The 22,409-nt window shown below is 43.1% G+C and overlaps 1 protein-coding gene across 3 annotated transcripts in view; it reads left to right on the forward strand.

Moving 5' to 3' along the window:
- CYFIP2 (cytoplasmic FMR1 interacting protein 2) overlaps window positions 1–22,409 on the forward strand; it is a 111,893-nt gene that overhangs the window by 83,870 nt on the left and 5,614 nt on the right. For all 3 annotated transcript variants that reach the window (XM_033095868.1, XM_033095870.1, XM_033095869.1), the window contains 2 exons: window positions 18,711–18,783; window positions 19,252–19,346. In XM_033095868.1, coding sequence (XP_032951759.1) covers window positions 18,711–18,783; window positions 19,252–19,346 — 168 coding nt within the window. The remainder of the gene's footprint in view (window positions 1–18,710; window positions 18,784–19,251; window positions 19,347–22,409) is intronic.

Below are 22,409 nucleotides of genomic sequence, written 5' to 3' on the forward strand. Positions count from 1 at the left end.
GGGGGCCACTGTAGGAAGCCCTCAGAGCACTGTGAGATGGAGAGAGAGGGGCTCTGATTTATGTTTTTTTAAGACCCTTTTGGCTGTTGGGAGAAGAACCTGCTGGAAGGTGAAAGACGAGGCTCTTTGGAGTTGTCCACTGCAGGGTCATCTTGCAGGCAGGAGGCACATGGAGAGGGGAGGGAAAAGGAAGGAATTCAGAAGGAGGTGGAACAAAGGTGGAGAAGTGAGAAGGAAGCCATAATAGCAGGAGCTCAGCATAAGAGCCCAAGAGGATTCTTGCCTCCTGTCGTCTATGTGACCTGGAGTGAAGCAGCTTACTCCATGCCTCAGCGTCCCATCTCTACAAGGAGGGACATGTGCCAGCTGCTGTTTCAGACCCTTCCCACCGGAGAGTCTCGGAAATGTGCAGTTTTGTCCTTCCTCCATAAGGAGTAATTGCCTCTCTGTTCCCCTTTAAATGGATTCTCAAGACAGCTAAGTGTTCCTCTTTATGGTAACAGGTTTTTAACACGGTTCAGTGGGCCTGGGTTGCTATGGCAACTTAGCCTTCAGAAGTCACAGGGATGAAATAAGTAGGAAACACTGCTCTGCTCAAGGCCTCAGGAGCATGAGATGCTCCAGGGACACCAGGAGGAGTGGCGGTGGGGGAGGGTGGGTCCCCGAAGCCTTAGTTCTTCCCTGTTTCCTGTTTGCACCTCCTTTCTTGAGGAACTGTGATCTGAGAGCATCAATTAAGCTTCTCCAGTAACAGACCCTGAGAGGCAGACTATCAGAGGGGCTGGCTATAAGGAAAGGGAAATTTTTCTCAGGTATCCCTGGCGGAGTGGCTACTTGCATATATCACTGAGGACAACGGACACTGAGGATCAAAGACCTTCAGAGCTGAGAGAGACCCCAACAGTATATGTGTTTCAACACCCTCTATTCATAAGTGAGGAAATGGTGAACCAGAGAGGGGAGCAGCTCACCTGAGGTCACACAATACATCAGCAGCAGAGGTGGAAGAACAAAATAAATCATAGGTTTCCAGTACTGTTCCCAGGCCTGGGTGGACGTGAGGTGGACCCAAAGCAAAGATCAGAGCTCCCCAAAACTAAGTACTCTGCTTTCTACCTAGACAACTCGGGAAATCCCCATGCTAAGACAACGCTTTCTGAGATTAAAATGAGGCATGAGCTTCCTGGAGCCTTTTACTTTCCGAAGCTAAAATTATATAAATATTGAAATGACATCAATTGTTCTTATTAAAGAGGGGAACTAATAGCAAAAAAGAAATAAAAAATGAAAGGAAGGCGCGAGACTTAATGGCCGTCCACAGGGGAAGGACTCGGAAGCAGTTAAAAAGAATAAGATACTAAAGTAGCTCTGTGCATACCAACAGAGAAAATGGTGAAAGACGTAACATTGAGTGGGGGGCAAAGCAAGTCCCAGGACAAGAAACACATTACGATGCCATACATGTAAAATCAAAATATAAATAAAACCCACAAAAGATACTGCATTGAAAAAAAAAGCTAAGAAAAAGCAAACCAAATAGTTTAGTGATTTTTCTCTAGGTATGAGGGAGGGAACCAGGATTAGAGGTCAACAGGGACTTTAGCTTTATCTGGAATGTCTGATACTTTACAAGGAAAGTATATTCATGGACAGTACATTTGAACTGAAAGTACATTTAAAAAATAGAAGTAGTATTTGCATATAATAGTTTTAGGCAACCTGGAAGGATACTGAAAAATACAGTGAAAAGTCTTATGCCCATTTTTCTTTTGTACCGCCTGTCGTTTGCTAATAGATTTGCTGAGTTCTTTCTGGTTGTGGGTTCCATATTGGTATATATTGTGCAAATACCTTCTCTCATTCTGTGGCTTGCCTTTTTTTGTTTTTAACAGAGATTATTAATGTATCATTAATTTGTAGATGGAGGGAATATAAATTGAAAAGGTGATTACTCAAGCAGAGGTATATTTCCTTCTTTAAGTTAGGTACTTATAAATGTTTCTTATAAAGGGTGCAATATTAGTAACAGAAACAGGATACCTGTGGAGTGAGGTGTTTGTTTGCTTGGTGCTTTTAATTAAGGTCTAACGTATATATAGTAATATATGGAGCATGCAGTATTCTCACTGCATAGGCCAATTAAATCATCCTTTTTACTGTGCATGGACATTTGAATTATTTACAGTTTGATACTAGTCTGAATGAAGATGTCATGAATATCTTGTACGTTTCTTTTGGTGGATGTATGCTCTTTCTTTTATTGGCTAAATACCTAGCGGCGCAATGACTGAGTCAGTTTATAGACAGATGTTTAGCTTCAGTAGATACTACCAGTTTTATAAAGTGGTTGTACCAATTTATTCTCCCATCAGCAAGGTATGAGAGTTTTAATTTCTTCACATCCTCACAAACCCCTGGAGCTGTTCGTCTTTTCAATTGTAGCCATTCTGGTGGATGTGTCATGATATCTCATTGTGGTTTGTATTTCCCTGATGACTGATGATGCTGAGCCTTCTTTCATATGTTGTTGCCATTTAGACAGACTCTGTTGTGAAATGCTGTTCAATATTTTTGCCTATTTTTGAATTGAGTTATCTTTCTCTTATTGACGTGTGGGTGTTATTTATATATTGTGGATACATGTATTACAAATATAGTCCTTGTCTTGATGAACAGACGTTGTTAAGGGTTAGCGTACTGATCAATTTGTTTCCTGTATGGTCGGTGCTCTTGGGACTTACATGAAAACCTTCACTACTCTAAAGTCATGAAGATACGTTTTCTTCTCAAAGTTTTAGAGGTTAGCTTTTCAAGGTGTAACAGACCTTTAAGTCTTACATCTATCTGGAATCAATGTTTGTGTGCAGTGGGAAGTAGAAATCTAATTTCATTTCTTGCCAAGTTGTCGCGTTACCACTGACTGCAAACCTTCTTCTCCCCTCTCTGCAGTGGTTAATGCTGTGTGTGTCGTTTACCAAGAGTCCACAGAGGGTCTGGTCATGGCGGGCTCTTAAATATTTGTTGAGTGTAATCTGAAATGAATCAGCATTTCTTAAGTGTCTGTTTATCAGTCTGTTATGTATTTAAAGGACATACTGTCATTAATGACAAGTATTTCCTGTAGTATCTCGTCTCCTGAGAAATCCTAAGGTGGTCATTAGGGAAATATTATTCCACAGTCACAGAATTTTTGTTCAAATTCGGTGAGGTTTTCGAGCCATCAGCCCATTGTTTGTTTTGCCAGCAGGCACCAGGAGAGGGCCCTATTCATTCACGCCAGCCAGGGAGGGCCTGAGTCCCTGGGAAGGAGACTGCCCTTCTGTTTGCCTTTTACTGCGGGGCATCCCACCAAGGACTTCAGACTGTCCCCTGCCTGTGACCTGTTGTTTATTTCTTCCCTCCTCCTTGTCATTGAGTGGGCCACAGTCACACACTGGTCAGTCATGAGAGCATTACTTCTTTTACAAGAGGTGAGGAGCGTCTCGGCTCAAACTCACAGAATTGAATATCGGTCAGATCTGGGAAAGCCCAGAGACCAGCCAGGGCGGGTGTCTCAACCTCCGCACTACGGACATTGGGTGGTGGGGGCTGTCCTGTGCTTTGTAGGATCTTGGGCAGCGTCTCTGGTATCTACCCACCAGATGCCAGCAGCACCCTCCCCAGCTGGGACAACCAGCAAGGTCTCCAGAGACTGCCTCCAGATATTCCTTTGGAGGACAAAAGCTCCCCCTGCTGAGAACCACTGTTCTAGTGCAATCCCCCATTTTGCAGATAGGAAACTGAGGCCCCAAGAGGAGACAACCTTTCCAGGGTTACAGATAATGCAGCAGTCGGGGCGAGAACCCGGGATCCTTACGGTTAGCATACTTAGGAGCACAGAGCTGCCCCGCTGAGCTCTGCAGACGGCTGTGTTGAGTTTTGTTTTTTATTTTTCTTTCAGTTCCAGCTCCACATCTGGCCCCTTTATCTCCTGCTTTCACGTTATAGTCCCTCTTTAATTTTGTTTTTCTTATTGCATAACCGAGAGAAATTCATTGCTAGAAAACCCAGAGAAGCAGAAAGAAGAAAACAAAAACCACATTGCCACACTAAGATAACTGTTGTTCACATTCCAAAGGATGTCCTTCTAGATGTTTTTATGTTCCGGCATATTAATATTAATTTTTCTCATATATATGTTTTCACTTTGTTTGGTTATAAAAGTAGTATTTACCAAGCTAAGAAGAGTGGTTACCTCTATGGGTTGTGATGGGGGTGGCGGCAGGGGATATAAGGGCCTTTTGCTTTTTACTTTGCCCTCTGAATTATTGATTGAATTTATTGCAGTAAATGTGTGTTGCTTTTGTCCGTTAAGAGGAAGTACTCATATACTTAACAAATGTACACAATCCTGATGCACAGGAAGTAAAAAAGTCAAAGCCCAACCACCACCGCCAGCTCAGACCCTCACTCTGTATTCCCACCTGCACGTGACCCGGGATTATTCCGCCCATTACCCTGAGAAAAGAGCCCCCCACCCACCCAGGCAACGCATTCTGTCTGTATGCCAGGCACTGTCAAGGAGTGCTCCTCGGTGTTTGTGTATGAGTGTTTGCTCCAGCCCAGAGCCAGAGCCCAATAGTGCCCTTGATTGAAAATGAGCCAAGCTTTGTGGAAAGGAAGCAGCCTGACTCTCAGTAATACCTTTCCTTTCCATGACTTTATAGTTTTTACGTATATCAAAACGTGTCCTCATCTGGAAAACAAACCTGCTAGGTTCCTCAGCATATCAGGTAGCTGGCAAAAGTCTGACTGGTAAGAGTCATTGGTTCTGCAGACACGGCCAAGAGCCTCCAATGGGCCAGGCCATGTGTGAGACTCCAGGGCGCAGAGATCGCTGGACACAGTCCTGTCCCTGAAGGTAGTGTTCACCGTCTACACCCTCAGTGTTCAGCATGGAGGGCTAGCACTCCATGGGGTGGGCAGGGTGATCTCAGAGCCTCAAAGTCCTTATTAATAAAAGAAGAAAGAAAGTAAACCCCCCTGTTTATTAACACACTGTTAATAAACAGTGACAGCTCTCTAGAGTTGATAAAATAAATAAATATGTGGCAGTTGAGGTGTTTGCTTAAAATTTCATGATGAAAGAATGTGGTCAAAAAAGTCTGGAAACCACCAGCCCAGCTCTACCACAACAGTGAAAAGTGGCATCAAGCAAGAGCTGATCTTTAGAAACAGAGAGGAAGAGGAGATAGAAAGATTTCCCAGGGGAGGGGCGTGTGTGTGGCCTCAGCATCTAACACAGGGCTCATTAACTGTGGCCTAAATAATGAGGGGAGAGACATTTCAGCTCATAGACGATGAACAGGAGCGTGCCTGTTTATCCTCTAAAATGTGGAAGATACCACCATTTAGTCTGAGACCAAGGTGGTCAGTCACCCCTACCCAAAGCCACCTCCGTCTTTGAAACATGCCACGTTTATTCCATTGGCCTTGCTAGTAATCACCAAGAAATCAGAGCCTGGTTATTCAGTTCTGTGTTGATGACTTTCCGATGAGGATAGAATGCGTAGAAGCTGAGGGTTTGGGGGTCGTAACGCAGGTTGTTCTACTCAGTGTTATTGTACGGTGGGCATCTTCAAACACCCAGGCGGTATGGTAGTGGTCTCAACTGTAGTTCCTCATTAAAATTGCTCAAAAAGCTCCTAAAGTACCATACGCTGATGGCTGAGCCCCATCTCTCTCCAAGGAAAGCAAATGCTTTGCAAGAGGGGCCCAGGTATTTTAAAAGCTCCACACTTGATTCTAATGTGCAGAGGAACGGAGAACCCTGATCTAGAAGGAGTCTTCTTCAGATGGTGTTTCCAGAGCTAGTCACTGAGGTGTGGTTGTCACAATTCTAGCTGTATCTGTAGAGCACTGGGCCGATTACTTACATAACATTTTTATCTAAATTAACTTCCTTTTTAACTTAAAACTTATTTAAAGGAAATGTTATATCTCTTCCATGAAAAAAAAAAAGTCATTCCTCTTGCCACCATTAGAAAGCAACCAGAATAATAAGTTGAATCAAAATAAGGTCAGGTCCTATGATTCCAGCTGATACCTGCTCCCTCTCTTCCTGTTAAAAATGAAGATTAGCAAATGTTAGATGTGCTCGTTCCAAAATGGAAACTTTCTCATTAAAGTTGTCAGAAAGAGTGATAGGAAATGGTAAAGGAAGTATCTTGCTCACTGTGTGACTCCCCATTATGAAATGCCATTTCCCTGCACCCCCAGTTTGTACCCTTTGGGAAAGGCCAGCCTTGGAAGACACAGACATGCACGTGGTGGGGGAGGGGAAGCTACTTTCTAGGCAGTTTCTTGGCTGTACACCTTTCCTAGCTGACCAGACGTGATTCTGATCCAGAATAATAATTCTTTTTCTGCCTTGATAATTCAGGGGGTAGGAGAAAGGGTGAAGGTGAGCCATAGTGAGCTATATATATATATATATATATATATATATATATATATATATATGGCATTATTCGAGTGAGGCACAGATTGGTGGGGAAAGACCACACACACACACACACCCAGAATCGAGTAAGATAAAATACTGATTTATTTAACCAGGGCTACAGAGAGCTCCTGGAAATGAGAGGTCCACAGAGCAGGAGAGCAGATGGAGCATATTTCAAATGAACTTCCCACTGTACCTGGAGCCCCAGCTGAGGGGCTAGCTAGAACCTGCAGCTCGTGCTTTCTGTACAAGGGAGGATCGTGGTGGATGTGGGAAGACTAATTTCTTGCCTGTCCACAGGCCCTGTATCCTTGGGGCTTCACATCAGTATCCATGAAACACATACACTGAGCATCTATGTGCTTCCATATAAGGGAATGTTTAGAACAGTCTGCTGGGCTATCTGGTTAGGCCCCATCCCCCCATGCCTTTTCCACCAGAAAACCAGAGTGGGGATTCCTGTGGGGTGCTCCACCTCCCGTTTTTCAGCTCCTTTCTGCACACCCACTTGACAAAGACAAAAACATATGACATTAATGATTAGTGTTATTTATTTTCTGTGTGTTGCCTAAACACACAGAGCAAAATGTTACTTAAGAAAATATTGTTCTGAGATTGGCTTGATGATTTCCTTTAGGAAATCAGCTAAAAATGGTACATAACTTTTCACCCAGAAACAGACCCTAAAGGTAGACTCTTTTGTTTTCCTACCTGAATCTGACACGTAGGATCACATCGACCGTGTTTTTTTAAATATGTATTAACATCTTGAATCTTTCTGGTATCCTTTAGCCAAGGGAAATCAGCCCCCAGTGAGCCTCACAGACTAAATGAGTTGGGAATACTTGACGTTTGTAGTGTTTGCTGGAGATCTCTCCTGGTCCATCAGTTTTAAATTAAGTATAAAACCAGAGGAACATTTTAAGACTGCAGGCCATGCCAAAATGAAATAGTCATCCCTTGAAGAATTTTGATGTGGGTTACAGTAAAATATTTTTGCCTCTTGACTAAAAAGCTCTTCACTTTTACCTGCTCTGTTGACAACGGGCAATTTTACATTAGATCTTAGTTCTTGTTAATCATCTCATGATGACTTCTCTCATTACCATAATTCATTAGCAGTTGTCCTAAGGAACAGGAATAATAAACATTAGTGTGACACTCGGTAAATCCAAAAGCTACTGAATAGCAGTTGTCGCTCATTTGCTCCCCCCAGAGAAGGCCCTTTGCAGAAGCAGGAGCACAGCAGTTCCCAAACCGAGACTCGGGAATCATTAAAGTCTTTTTTTGTAGAACAATTGCTTCTTCTTCACTCTTTAGAAGCTCATCATGGTTGGATCCCGGTTCCAAAAGAAGCTGTAAAAGAAACATGTTAGGGACGGAGGAAATGTTAGTATTGACTGCATATTATGTGATATTAAGAATTTTTTTACTGTGGGTGATCGTAACTCTGAGGTTACATAGGAGGACGTGCTTGTTTTTAGGAGTTGATTGCTGAAGTATTTAAGATGGAATAATGCAACCGCTTCAACTTACTTTCAAGTGATTTCAGTAAAACCTACCGAGTCAAAGCAGTTATGGCAGAATGTTCACTGGGACTCTACATCAAGGGTATAAGGATATTCAGTGGTGTTTCAAATGGTTCATATGTTTAACAGTTTTCATATCACAAACCTGAGGGTGGGGAAAGAGAAACCACATCATGGAATCTGAAAAGTTCAGAAGAAAAAGGGTCACTGTGCAGACAAGGTCACAAGAGGGAAGAAATGTTATGAGCATTTGCTTTTTTCTGGCTAGTTGGTGAGATTTATTCTTGGTTACACATGCCCTAGGTACTTCTGACCTCATTTTGGAAATTTATAGAGGCCTCTGCTCGTGCCGAACTCAGTCACGACTGTCATGCTGCCCAACTATTTGATTGACTCGCAGGAAATAACAGTTCAGGATCATGGAAAGGCACGTGAAGCTGGCCAGTCCAAATGAGAAAGAGGCCACGTGGGATGTGTGAGTGGCTGCAACAGCTCACCCAGCACATCACACTGTCAGCTTCCCTCCCCCCATGGACATGGGGGGAGACTTTACTGATGCTTCTGTGACTCTTAGAGAGAAAAATAATAGTAACGCCTTCTTCCTGTGCTCACTTTAAGAGGAATGTTTCAAACCCAGCTTCTTTGAGGGTCCCTGCCTTTCCATTCTTGCTAAGGGTGGAATTTACTAGGAGGTAAAGCATTAGGGGGGGGGGAATGGCAGAGCTGATTTTCCATGCAGCAGCAAAAGCGTCTTTATACAGTTATGAATCACATCATGTTACTCTCCTGCTGAAAAACCGACCGGTGGTTTCTCATTGTACTTCTGACTCCCACCTTTGACACGTGAGGCCCGAGACCCAGAGAATCCAGCCATGCCTACCCTTCCATGACTGACGGATACCCTGGGTGATGCTATTTTGTCATCTCTGCTGGAGCTCAATCCCCCTCCCCCAAAATAAACACAAACCCTGAAAAGATGGCATCGTTATCTCCAGTGAAAACAGAGTGCGCTGAGACCCCTGGACACTCCCCACGTGTCCTGACATTCTAGCACTGGAGCTTGTCCTGCTTTGGTCTTGGGGAGGCAGCTGAAATGCCCACTGCCTCTGGGTCGGATGCACAGTCCTACACAGCCAGGCAGTAGAGGGAGACACAGGACAGTAACTAGGTGTTATTAACCAATCATCGGTTTCAGCTTCCAGGCAGCATGATGGAAGAAAGACCATGGGCCTTTGTTTCAAGGAAAACTCAGACTGGAGTCCACTTTCTTTCCAGTCCGTGAATTTGCTGGTGTCACATTGCAGTGATTTGCAATGAACATAGTTCCCTGGGGCCTTTGCTATTGCACTGGCCACATTGCAGGCCCAGCCTCTCCCTCCTAGCACCCAACATTTGGATGTGCAGGCCAGTGGGTCTGCAGGAGCTGTGTTCTGGGGGACAGGGTCCACTGGGCCTAATGACAGGGAAGGGAAACTCAGCAGGTGAGGACCGTTACCACCCAGCAGGTTCTAACTGACCCCTTAGAGGTTTAAAATCAGCATTCCCAGCTTGAGACTGGCTACAGGCACAGGGGACTCATGCCTTTGTCCCTCTCAAGAAAGACCTATGTCCCACCCAGTGCTGTAAAACTTGGCAGTGCTGCAGAATGAGAGAGGAGGAGCAGCTCGAGGTTAGGAAAGATGATTGTCCTTTGGCCCCATGGCCACTTACAGATCAGGCCAGGTCTAGATAGCAAGAGAATCCCGTAGGTCTCAGCTCCAGCTTATCACCTGTTTCTTCCTTTAATAAGAAGTATGACTGTATTTACTTAGGTTCTGCCGATATCCGAAAGAATACACAGAACTTTACAATTAAAGAAATGGTGTCACTAAGTCTAGAGACCATTACACAGAATAAGACCAAAAAAAGGTATCAAGAGGCTAAGGAGATGGGCAGGGTGAGTTACATCAGGGCTGTCTCCACCAGAATTCAAGCTGATTCCCAGGTGCTCTACTGGAATCGGCAAATCGCTGAGTTCAGAAATCCTATGAGACTCTGGGAATGTGATAACATCCTCTGAGCCTTCGTTTCCACACCCCAAAAATGCAGGGTCTAAGTAGCTTCTTCACAGAGTCTTTGTATTAAATGGGGTGATGAATGTGAAGTCACCAGAGATTAACACACTGGTCCTCAGTGACCAGGCATCCCCTTCCAGCCTCTTTCCACCACAAGTCACCTGAGACCCCAGAACCTGGCTCCTGACTGCCTGCAGCTCTGCCACAAGCGGCAGCAAATGATTTCCTGCCCTCTATGTCAGCGATCTTATCTTTGATCTTATCTCTCCTCTGTCTGCTTTGCACCTTTCCTGCCAGTTCAGAACCCTGTGCATCCTCTCATGCCTATCTCAAAGCCATCATAACCTCATTACCCCAGGTCTGTGTTCAGCACACATGTCACCAAATGCCTGTTCTCTGCAAGGGATTTGCTAGCATGTCTCCGAACTCCAGATTGTCAATGCCCTGGGAGAAGTTGCTGGCAACTTCTGTTGCACCTAAAACCCATGCTGTTTTATTTCCTAGGCACAGGTGTCCTTGGCTTCTTTTTCCCCCACTAGATTGTAAATTTTATTAAAATCTAGTTTTTCCAGTCTTACCTGTCACCCATCATGTTTCTTGCAGCGTCCAGGCCCCTCTCATGCCCGTGGAGCACACCTACCCTTGCACTTGTATATTTGCTGCCCCTGGTCAGTTTCCATCCTCATGCTGATGATTGCCAAGTTCAGATTCCACCCACCTACCAACTCTGCAGGGTCCCAGACCTTATAGCTAATTGCCTTTTAGACGTCTTCTCTTAGAAGTCCAGACATCAGAAATTCACATTGCCCAGATTTGATCTCAGCTTCTTCCTGCCTGCAAACCTGCTATGTCTTCCGACCCTGTGAATGGCATGCCATGGGTGTCATTTGCCTCTCTGCTCTCACAATTCATCTGCTGAATCTCGGACATCTGCTCCCTCCTCTCCATGACCTTTGCTACTACTCCAGGCCCTACTGTCTCTTTCTTGGACTATTCCAACACCCCTTTTGCCTTCCTCCAATCCTTTCTTTCTCACTTGCAGCCAGAAGGTGAAACTGCAGATCTGAACATGCCATTTCCCTGATGAAAACTGTAGAGATAGCATCCAAACGCTGCAGCGAGGCTCACAAGACCCTTCCTGATCTGCCTCCTGCTCACCCCTCCTTCCTTGTCTCATATCACCTTCCCCCAGTGCTGAAAGCTGCTCTCAGCCCCTCACCCGTCATGGTCCCTCTTTCTTTTGGGCCTTTGCAGGTGCTGTCCAACACTTACCCTGGTTCAGGTCTCAGCTTAGCATTTCCTTCTACAGAAAGCCTGCTCTGTCATCTTCCTGGAACTCAGGATTGGTTGCCCTTCTTATATATTCACACGGCCCCCGTGCACACTCCAATTTTAGTGCTTACTAGAATTGCCCGTTTACTTGTTTTCCTCATCATCTTGGTAAGGAGCAGGCATCAGATCTGCCTCACTTACTGTTGTATCTCCAGCACCTTGTGGGGAGACTTGTGTATAATAGATAGATGCCTACTATTTGTTGAATGAGTGGATGGATGGATGGATGGATGACTTAATTTCTGCTCAGACTATATCCTAGTCAGAATTTGGCATTTGTTTGCTTGATCTCTAGATAGTATCATATCCATGTTCTCTATATTCCTCTTGTTGGCCTCTCCTATCAGATCAAATGCAGGTTCCGAGTATGGCTGGTCCCTCCTCTCTCTCAGTCGGTGTTTGCATGGGATACAAAATACTGCTGTGATTCTCCATCAGAAGCACAGACTTCAGGACCCTGGGCTGGGACTAGATTAGACAGCTCAACCTGCAGACATCTTGGTGGAGGAAATGAGTGAATAAGGACTCTGGTCAGTTTTGAAAGAAAACCACTGTATGCCGGAGGGGCTTGGAAGCCTTCTAGAGAGTGAAATTTGAATGAGTCTTTGAGGAATGGATAAGACTAAGTGTAAAATTTTGGTTTTGGGGGAATTTATAGGTATAAATTGACCACAAGGGGCCGGTTATTTACCTTGGAATCACACCAGCAGATCTTCAAAAATGTGTTGCCTGCAAAGAAATTATTTACACAAATTCAGGCTAGAGGTTACCTCTGGGGGTTGGGGAACAGAGGTATCACTAATTTCCTGTTTCTTTGGCCAGAAGATGGCTCAGGACTCTTCATTCTTTCACGTATTCAAAGTGCATATATATGTCACAATTTTTTAAACTTAAAGAATGTTAGTAGCTATGACCAAAAACCCAGCAAATAAAGCAACAAAGGATGTGATCCTATCAGATATGAACGAGGCTAGAAAGTCTCTCAGGTGGTGAGATTTTAAGTAATTTTCTCCTGTTTCCATTTTTGATAATTTTACATTTTCTTCATGACATGTATGTAAAATGAGAGGGAAATGGTTCCAGCATCCTACGGCTTTGGCTGCATGGTCTGCTATGGAAACGCAGTAGGTGTCGGAGTGAGGTGGCCCTGGGTCTCGGTGTCAGCCCCACTGCGTCTGTCGCTGTGTGGACCTGGTTCTGGAACTTCCCCTCCCTGAGAGCCTCCATGGCCTCGCTCATAGGTTAGGAATCGTAAGAGCTACCTGACAGGAGGTTCTCAGGTATAAAGTAGACAATGGGTACAAAGCAACTAGCAAAGGAAACACTTAGGAAATACTCATTGCCTTCCCTTCCCTGAAGAACAAGGTGATTATGTCGCTACAGTTCTCAGTTCTAACGAAGGACCCTGAGAGACCATGTAATCTGACCTCTTCATTTTGTTCCATTTAAATTGTTCTTAATTGCCCATCGTGACAAATCAAATAATATAGATGAGCTTATGATAAAAAAAAAAATCCTTCTTGGCTCCACTGCACCTCTTCCCACCTGCATCCCAGTTCCCAAGACAATCTATTCTAATTGTTTCCATTTCAAGTTCTCCTAGTTACCTGCATAACGCTTAGTAATACCAGGCGGACCCCTATTTCCTAATTAGCAACTTTAGACAGGACTTTATCAACAACCTAGTTGGAAAGATGAGATTTTAGTTCATTTACATCTCTCCTCACTCTTTCTCTCAATATTTGAATGTATTACTTATTGCTTATTCTGTTGTTTTCCTTTGTAATCAGAGATCATATACTTACAGCTCTATTGCTGCTTTTGGTAACATTATTTAGTATCCTGATTCCTTTCCAGAAGATGGGGAATTAACACTCCTGACTTTCACTCCTACCTCTTGTTAGCCAGTCTTTTACTCTATATCATCATAGCTGTATTTTTTGTAGCACTTGTATTTTGTCCTGTACCTGTGATTTATCAAATGTAGCCTAAAAAAACAGAAAACAAAACAAAAACATACATTATTTACATTATTAAACCTGTACAAATATCGTTCCTTGCTGGGCCAAGTGACACACTAAGATTTCATTTCCTTCGCTCTGATTTCAGCTTCAAGACCCCAAAAACTCCTTATTTTGAAGTTAAGAATTAATTACTTCCAGATGTTTTTGGGATTTTTTAAATTAATTTTTAAAGTAATACATGTTCGGTGTAGAAAGTGTAGTAAATACATACAAGTCGAAGAAAAACAGGGAGGAAGGGAAAGAGCGACAGAAAATAAGAAACACATGAAAATCCCACGACATAGAGCCTTTCTTAATGTTTCACATAGTTCATCCATAGTAATCAGTAACACCAAAGAAGAAACACGTCCCTTAGTGATAAGGGGAAACATCTAGGCGTCTTTAAGAAAACCCAAAATAGGAGATTCTGTTCTAAGTCTCAGTTCCTGTACCGATCACAGACATTCAACTTTTATTAATACTCCACATGCTTATGAGCATTTACTATCCATTAGGGACTGTGCTCGCTCTTGGGAATAAAATATGGTCAAAAATGGACATTGTGCCTACCTTCATGAAGGTTCCATTCCAGTAGGGGAGGTAGACGTCAAATAGTGACATTTGGCATGAATAATACAGATGGTGTTCACGTGCTGAAAAGGAAAAGAACTGGGTTCTTTGAGGACACAAAACAAAGGAACCTGCATGGTCAGGGAGGTATTGCGGGGGTCCAGAAGTCTGCCACGTGGGAATGATGTTTGACTTGAGATTTGAAAGAACGGTGGGAATTTACTCAGCAAAGGGGTTAGGGGAAAGAGGTAGGCTAGGGAGCCCTCCAGAAAGAGCAGGAAAGTCTGTGATGGGTGCACAGATGGTGCATTCAAATAACAAAAAGCTGCCCTGGCTGGAGCAGAAAGAGCCAGGAGGGCAAGGGGAGAAGAAACCCACTCTCTGCATGTCATAGGCCAGACTGGAAGTGTGGATCCTTTAGGACAGGGATTAAACAAGAGCGAGGTGGGCCCACCATGGAAGCGCCCACAATGGAAGCTTGTTTAGACCCGACACCGGCCTTGGTGTGCTTCGAACTGAACTGGACATGTTTATCAGTCGCAATGGCCTCAGCTAATGAATGCCTTCCAGCAAAGGTGTTGCCTTGTATGTAGTCACCTCCTTACGCAAATCCTCTCGGGAGCTCCCAGGCAAATGCTTTCCCACCTCGATTAGGAAACCACATCCTTCTCTCTTTCTTCACCTTCATTAACAAATGGCATCATTGCAAGGTAGAGAACACACAGGAAGCATGCCAGAAGGAAGCATCCCCAAAGAACCGATGGGGCCCTCCCATTTGCAAATTGGGGCAGGGGGCGGAGTGCTGAGGGGGGTACATGGAACACTGCTGTCTCCCCCCAAGAAATCTGAAGTGGAAGCTCATCAGGTAAAATGAATAAAGCGGCAGCATTGCCCTTGTAGAGGACTCACAACCTTCTTCCGCTTCCTCCGTCCCCTAGGTGGCTCCCCACCTCAATTTTACTCACGTTAACAAAGTAGGAAGCTGATAGTTCATGCAATGGCAGCTTCTCTAGTAACAAGGCATGTCCAGGAACAACTGAAATTTTTCAAAGAAAACAAGAAAGATAATAAAACCTGGCAGTGGGTCTGGGTCTATGTGCACCAGTTCTCTGCTTGGAATACTTCAGTAGTTCCTCATTGCTCTTCAAATAAAATCCAGACTTCATACCATGCCTACGAGGCCCCACATTCTCTGGTCCCTCCCTACCATTAGGGTGATTCCTTGTATCATTGTACTCCAGTTTACTCTCTGCCCCAGGGCCTTTGCACTGGAATGCTCTTACCTCATACCGCCCTCACTTCATTCTAGTCTCTATTCAAATATAGAGAAAAAAAGATTTTTTCTAACCACCCTCTCTCAAGTAGTCCCTTCCCCATTCCCAGTCACTTTCTAGCTTAATACCTTATGGTGTTTTATCACTCTTTGAAATTTTCTGATTTACTGGTTTTTATCTGTCTCTGTGAACTCAAATAAAAATTCCATGAGGGCAGAGATCCAGTCCAACTTGTTCAACATCATATCTACATCAAGCCTAGAACAGTGCCTGGTGCTCAATACATGTTTGTTGGATGAATGGATGTAGTAGTGTTCTCGTACTTGGGGGATAGTCATGTGGATAAATCCATTCATTTATTCATCTAAGAAATATATGGTATAAGCAATATTCATTCATTTAATAAATAACTATTGAGAAACTGTTATGTCCTAGGCACTGGGAGTAAGAGGCAAAAATAGAGACAGCATCCCTGCCCTTAAGGAGATCATAGCATTGTGGTCAATGTGGAGAGAATCAATCAAGAGACATGAGGACCAATTGGTCACGGGAAGTGAAGAAGAGAGAGAGAGAATGAGCCCCAGGTTTTAGGATTGGGCACATGAGGAGATGATGGTGCCATTCTCAGAGCAAAGGAACCCCAGGTGACTAGGGGAGAAGAAAGTCAGCTTTAGAAATGTTGAGCTGTGACATATCCAAGTGGAGATACCCAGCAAGGAGTTAGACGTCTGAGTCTGGAGCTTGACAGAGAAATCTGGCTGGGAATGCAGAGTTGGTGAATCAAAGGCAATGCTTGTAGTCCTAGGATTAGGTGAGACAGACCAGCTAGACTAAGTAAGGAGGAAAAAGAAACAAAGTGGGATCTTGAACAAAACCAACATTTAAGGAATGGTTAGAACTCAAACCTGCAAAAGAGTCCAAAAAAGGAGAAACCAAAGTGATGGAAAACAGCAGAACTCATTGTCATAGTAGCTGAGGGAGGACAGCGCCTAATACCTTACACATTCTGTGAGATGAGGACTGAAAGTTATGCATTGAACTTGGTGACAGAGCAGTCCTTGGTAATCAGAGCCTTTGCCATGGTGCAATATAGCTGCACATATTTCTGTTTGCTGGGGGGTGTCTGCAGAGTAAAGACTGGGAAATGGAGAGAGGTGGAGAAAACTCTGTAAGAGACTCGGTCCTGAAAGGAGGAGAGGGATAGAAAGGTAGCTGAAGATACTGGCTAGAAAAACACATTCAATGATACTGTAAAGAGCAGAGCAAGGATCTTGATTGGAAACTACTGGAGGGCAGCTGTGGCTTAATACAAAATCACAATTTCTCACCATTAGAGTTGTTCAAAAATGGAACAGAAGTCCTGCCTCAAGAAGTACTGAGCTCTCGGTTACTGGAGGCATCCAAGAATAGCCTGAATGTTATATTAAAAAAAGAATAAGGTGTTCAATTAGTAACCTAGGCTTCTACCACAAGAAACTAGAAAAAGAAAAGCAAATTAAACCAAAAGCAATCAGAGGGAAGGACATAATAAAGGTAAAAACAGAAATAGGTAACATTGAAAACGGAAAAACTATAGACAAAGATGAATGAAACTAAAAACCATTTCTTTGGGGGAAAAAATCAATAAAATTCATAAACCTCTAGCCAGACTGACCAAGAGAAAACATAAATGACCAATATCAGGAATGAAACGAGGACATCTCTATCGATCCCACAGACATCGAAAGCATAATAAAGGTATACTATTATACAAACAACTCTATGTCCATAAATTAAACTTAGAAAACCCCCAGAACTCACTCAAGAAAAAAATTGATAACCTGTATAGGCCTATATCTACTAAAGAAATTTTATACCTAGTTAAAAAAAAATAAGAAAACCTTCCAAGAAAGAAAATTCCAGATGCAGATGGTTTCACTTGTGAACTCAAACATGTAGGGAAGAAGTAATACCAATTCTACACCATCTCTTCCAGAAAATACTAAAGAGAGGACCTCTTCCCAACTTATCTTATGAGGTCGACATCATTCTAATACTAAAACCAAAGACATTTGAAAAGAAAAATGCAAATCCATGTCCCTAATAAATATAGGGTAAAACCCTCAACAAAATATTAGCAGATAAAATCCAGCGTTAGTTAAAAGGATAATGCATCGCAGTGAAGTGAAGTTTATCCCGAGAATGCAAGGCTGGGTTCATCATTCTAAAATCAATCAATATGACTCACCATGTTAAATTAAAGAATAATCTGAATGATCAATAAACTAAGTTTTCAGATTATGTGATGAATCAAAGGATCTAAGCTTAGACATAGCAATGAAGACCAGGTTATCTGATCCATTGGTTAGGGGACCAATAGCTGAATTAGGAAAGGGGGGAATTTTTCCCTCTGGCTAAGAAACAGAATTGCGTTCAGATCAGGCAGGTCCCTAGACGAGTTCACTTGTCTTGCCTCCAGGATGGATCTGGAGGAACAAAGGAGTTTGGGGCTTCCCTTCCTGAGCAGGCAGCCTACTAGATTTCCAGGATGGCCATGCTCCACGCATGCCTGAGTAAAGAAAGACAAGGACACTCACAACTTTGATTTTCTCAGATGCTTCGGATCCAAGAGTGTCAGAGTTGAATGAAGTCTGGCTCTTACCTAATACAAATCCCCACCATTTAAAGAGAAGCCGAAACCAGTGGAGGGTGGCTTTTCTAGATCCCCCTCTTCAACCCTTTGTTCTGAAATCCAGTCATCATGAGCTGGTCCTCTGGGACAGCAGGCTCTTTAGACCCTATCTTTCAGGCCTGTCCCCCCAAAAAGAAACATTTCCCTCCAATCTCTGTAGTATATGTTTGCTTGTAAACTTTTATGTATAACAAGTCACCCTCAAAACCTATCTGTCCTGGGTCCTAGTCTCTCTTCTCTCACTAGTTGGTACCTGGTGTGGAGAAAACAAACCAGACACAGGCCTTTACACAGAATCTTCCCGGATTAGTGGATTGGAGGATCAGCCCAGCCCAGGCTTTGAACCCACAGGCCTCACAACCCACCAGACAAACATAGCCTGGAGCCCATCATGTCTGCTTCATTTCGTTGTCATTCGAATTCTTCAACAAATGCCTTATACGATTATAATGCCGGTGTATTGCACACTCCTTGTGTGCCAGGGACTTCTCTATGAGCTTATACATTCTCTCACTTATACATGAGCTTATACATCAAGCTTATACATGAGCTTATTAATCCTCACAGCAGCGCATTTAAAATAGGCACTGTTCTCATCCTCATTTTGCAGATAAATAATTAGGCTCAGAGAGATTAAGCAACTTGCCTAAGATGCCACAGCTCGTAAGTAGACAAGTCAGGATTTGAACCCAGGTCTGGCAGACTCAAGTGCTCAAGTTTTTAGGAATGAAAATTCTTCCTGGTTTAAAATGAAAATGTTTTTTTCTTTCTTCCCCTCCATCTCTGTTTGCAGTCTCAGGAGGAAGTCTGTGATTTGCTCCACGCTGCACCCTTCCAAAATATCTTGCCGCGAGTCTACATCAAAGGTAAGAAACCACAAAGAGCAGCTTAATAGCAGCTTAATTGAATTTGAACTTCTTGCTCACTTAATCCCAATAAACTCATATCAGCAGTCAGAAATGCAGAAGGTTAAAGCTTTGGGAAGCTATTGAATAGTCACAGAGTATAGAATTGGAACTGGTACTCTAGGCCTTATTCCCTTGTCCTGCTAGAACATCCCTAGTATTTTGCTGTCTAGCCTTGAATCCTTCAAGTGATGGGGAACTCATCACCCGTCGAGGCCAATGATTCCATTGTTGGACAGAGATGATAGAACATTTTTCCTTATAGTGAGTCCTGATCACACTTGCCAGAACCAAGGAGAACAGTTAGTTCAACGTGCTCCATCCAAGTTTTGGAATATAAATATGTCATCAGGTCCTCTGAGAGTTGTTTCTTCCCCAGTTGCCCGGTGTGTCCTGAATCTCAATCTCTGCCTGCTGCTCCTTTTACAGAGGGGGAGCGTCTGGAGGTCCGGATGAAACGCCTGGAAGCCAAGTATGCCCCGCTTCACCTGGTCCCCCTGATAGAGCGGCTGGGGACTCCTCAGGTATGATCCGTCTATCGTGGACTCTGAGAACTAAAAGGAGCTTTAGAGGGAGAGCATGTGGTCCAACCCCCTCGTTGTACGGGGTGGAGAAACTAAGGCCCAGAGAGAGGAAGAGAATGTCTAACCCCACAAGGCCTGCCCGTGGACCTGAATTTCTAAGGTTCTCTCTCCTATGATCAATAAAGGCATGCTCTGCAGAAGGCAGCCTCTTCTCTCAGAAAACATGGCAAGTATCTGAAGAGTCCGGTCTGCCCAGGTGTGTCACACTGCAGGTGTGTCCCACTGCAGGTGTGTTACACTGATGAGCAGCCGTAGAAGGCGCCCTAGCATGCCACCCACCTTGTACTGAAAACATGACTAAATATTTGGGTTCTTTGAGTCATCCCAGAGAGAATTCAGATACTATGGAGGGCACACGTTCTTTTTTGGTCTTCAGAGCTGAACAGAGGAGATCCTCTGAAGATTTCCTTTTAGGGAGAAATCCCCCAAGCCAGCAGCATATAAATGTGTCTGACCCGCTGTTGGTGTCATTGTACAAGAATCTGGCCCCTCGCACCCAGGGTTTGGCATGTGTTTCCACTTTAGAAGACTGTGAATTCCTTCCCTGTTCTGGTGAACACCATTTCTTTGGGACTGATAGAAATCTCAATTTGTCAAATGTTGAGTATATAACAAACAAAAGCCTAGACATTCTGCGGGAGGAGAAATGCCAGTTTTATAATTCTCCCAGCCCTCAAGGAATACGTCCCAAAGGCCAAAAAATAGTTAACAGAGTATTAACTGCCAATCTAGATGGGGTTCAGGGGACTCACATAATATCTAGGTCAGTGACAGAGAAATTCTGCGACATATTTAAAGTCAGGAGGTTTTAACAGTACTGCATTGTTTGCATTTGTTTCTGGGATAAGTCGAGATGACCTGATTTGTTGCCCCAGTGCTATCATGGAAAGAATATTGTGGCAGGGTATCAAAAGACAAGGATCTTTGTGCTAGCCTCACTCTTCAATTGTAATAAAACCTAGTGCTAGACACTTAATATCTTAGTCTTTGTTTTCCCATCTTTAAAATGGACTCATAGTTGTTTTACCTCCTTAGTTGAGCTGCCTTATATGATCATTTCAATGGACAAATAAGTAAAAGTCTTCCAAAAAACACAAAGAATTATATAAAGGAGTATTGAGATATCATTTCTCCTGCAAAGGACACTAGATATAATCAAAGAACTCCATGCAGAAATTTATTTCACATACTCATATGTTTTTTCTATTCCCTTGTTCACTTAGAAAAGAATGGCAGATAGAGAAGAGAAAAATCCCCCACTGGCTGGAATAGAAAAGAAATGGATAAAATTTATGTTAAATCACACACACACACACACACACACACACACACACACACACACACACCACCAGAAATTGGGGGTATTTGCAGCCAATAATTTATAATATACTTTTTCAGAGCAAAAAGAAAATGACAGAGACACCAAAAGAAAAAAGGACAGGAAGGAAAACTGACAACATAAAAAAATATAAATGCCAATAAACATAAGAAAAAGTGTTCAGCCTTACCAGTAATCAATGACATGTGAACGAAAAGAACAGGGTACAACTTTTCACATCTTGAGTTGGCAAAGAACTTCTCTTAGTAATAATAGAGTATTGGTGAGAGTACAAGGAACAGACTTCACACAGATAGATACACAGTGGTTCAGCTTTTCTTGAGAGTAGTTTGCCCCTTCATAGCAAATGCCTTTTAAAATACTAATCCTCTTCTAGCGAGGAGTTCTATTTGTAGGATTTTATGCCAAGAAAAGAACCAGAGATAAGCTCAAAAAGTGTTGTGTTTAAGGCTAGTTGTTTAAGAGTTGTCTGTAATAGTAAAAAATTTTAAACAATGTAAAATAACCAGCAAGAATAGAGGACTAAAATAATGTATGTCAGTGGCCATTTTATGTAGCCGTTTAAAAAATCATGTTACTGAAAATATTGAAGGAAATGGTTTTTTTAGATTTCTGATATCTTAAGAGAAAAAAAGCAATACAGATACTATGGTCCAAATTTTGTTAAATACAGATGTATATACACCCTCACATACATAAAAATAAATGAACAAATTATTCCTCAGTATTTTGAGAAAGCTCATCTCTAGTGAGGTTTATGGGAGATTTTTATTTTCTTATAACACTAAAAAATTTTTTTCCAGATTTTACCCAGCAACTATATTACTTTCATAATTCATAGGAAAAACTGTAAGGGTGAGCACTTTTTCAAGGAAAGGACAAAGCTTCTAAGCATTTCAACCAAGGCCCCTTTGTCTGACTGTAATAGGTGGGGAGGGGTGTCGTCAGCAGAAGTCCAAGTCTGTCTGCAGATTTATAAACCCCCCTGCTAATGTTTTAATCCCCCCACAATTGTCAGGCCCTGAGGATTGATTCAGAATAAATGCACAGGAGACTAATTAATAACCCGGAACTCTGTATTTATTAATGTATGAAGGAGACTATTCATGACTCAAAAACAAATACAGATCCCGTATTTATTGCCTGAGCATCTTCACTGCTCCAGGCAATCTGAAACAGAGAACCACATACTCGCCTAGTAGAGAGCTGCCCGATGAGAACAGAATCGAGCAGTGGGTTCAAGATTTTGTAAGAGATGTTTCTTGCGAACTGGGGCAAATTGAGTGGTCCCTTCTCTGCTCAAGCGCTATCTTTCCCTGCCCATGGAATCAAGATGAGTCACTGCAAATCAGAGTGCCCTCTCCTTTCTGTTTGAAACACATGGTGTCAAATTCTTCTTCCCCAATCCACGCCTTTTTTCCTAGACTTCTTTCAGTTTATAGTTGTCATGACAACTGCACCCCTGGCCACATTCCTAACAGGCTCCAGCAGTGGTGTTTCCTGATTTATTTCCCTCTGTGGATTAACTCAGAGGCTGTCTTCTTTTGGGGGCTCCAGGGCAGAAACTTGCAGCCAGAAGTCAGGCAGGCTCCCCGCCAGGCACCCTGTAAAATGAGCTCTCTAGGGAGACGACCCACTGGGGACCCAATCCCATGAGTGCCCTG

The sequence above is a fragment of the Rhinolophus ferrumequinum genome, chromosome 24 (assembly GCF_004115265.2).
Source record: "Rhinolophus ferrumequinum isolate MPI-CBG mRhiFer1 chromosome 24, mRhiFer1_v1.p, whole genome shotgun sequence".
In the NCBI taxonomy this organism is placed as follows: domain Eukaryota; kingdom Metazoa; phylum Chordata; class Mammalia; order Chiroptera; family Rhinolophidae; genus Rhinolophus; species Rhinolophus ferrumequinum.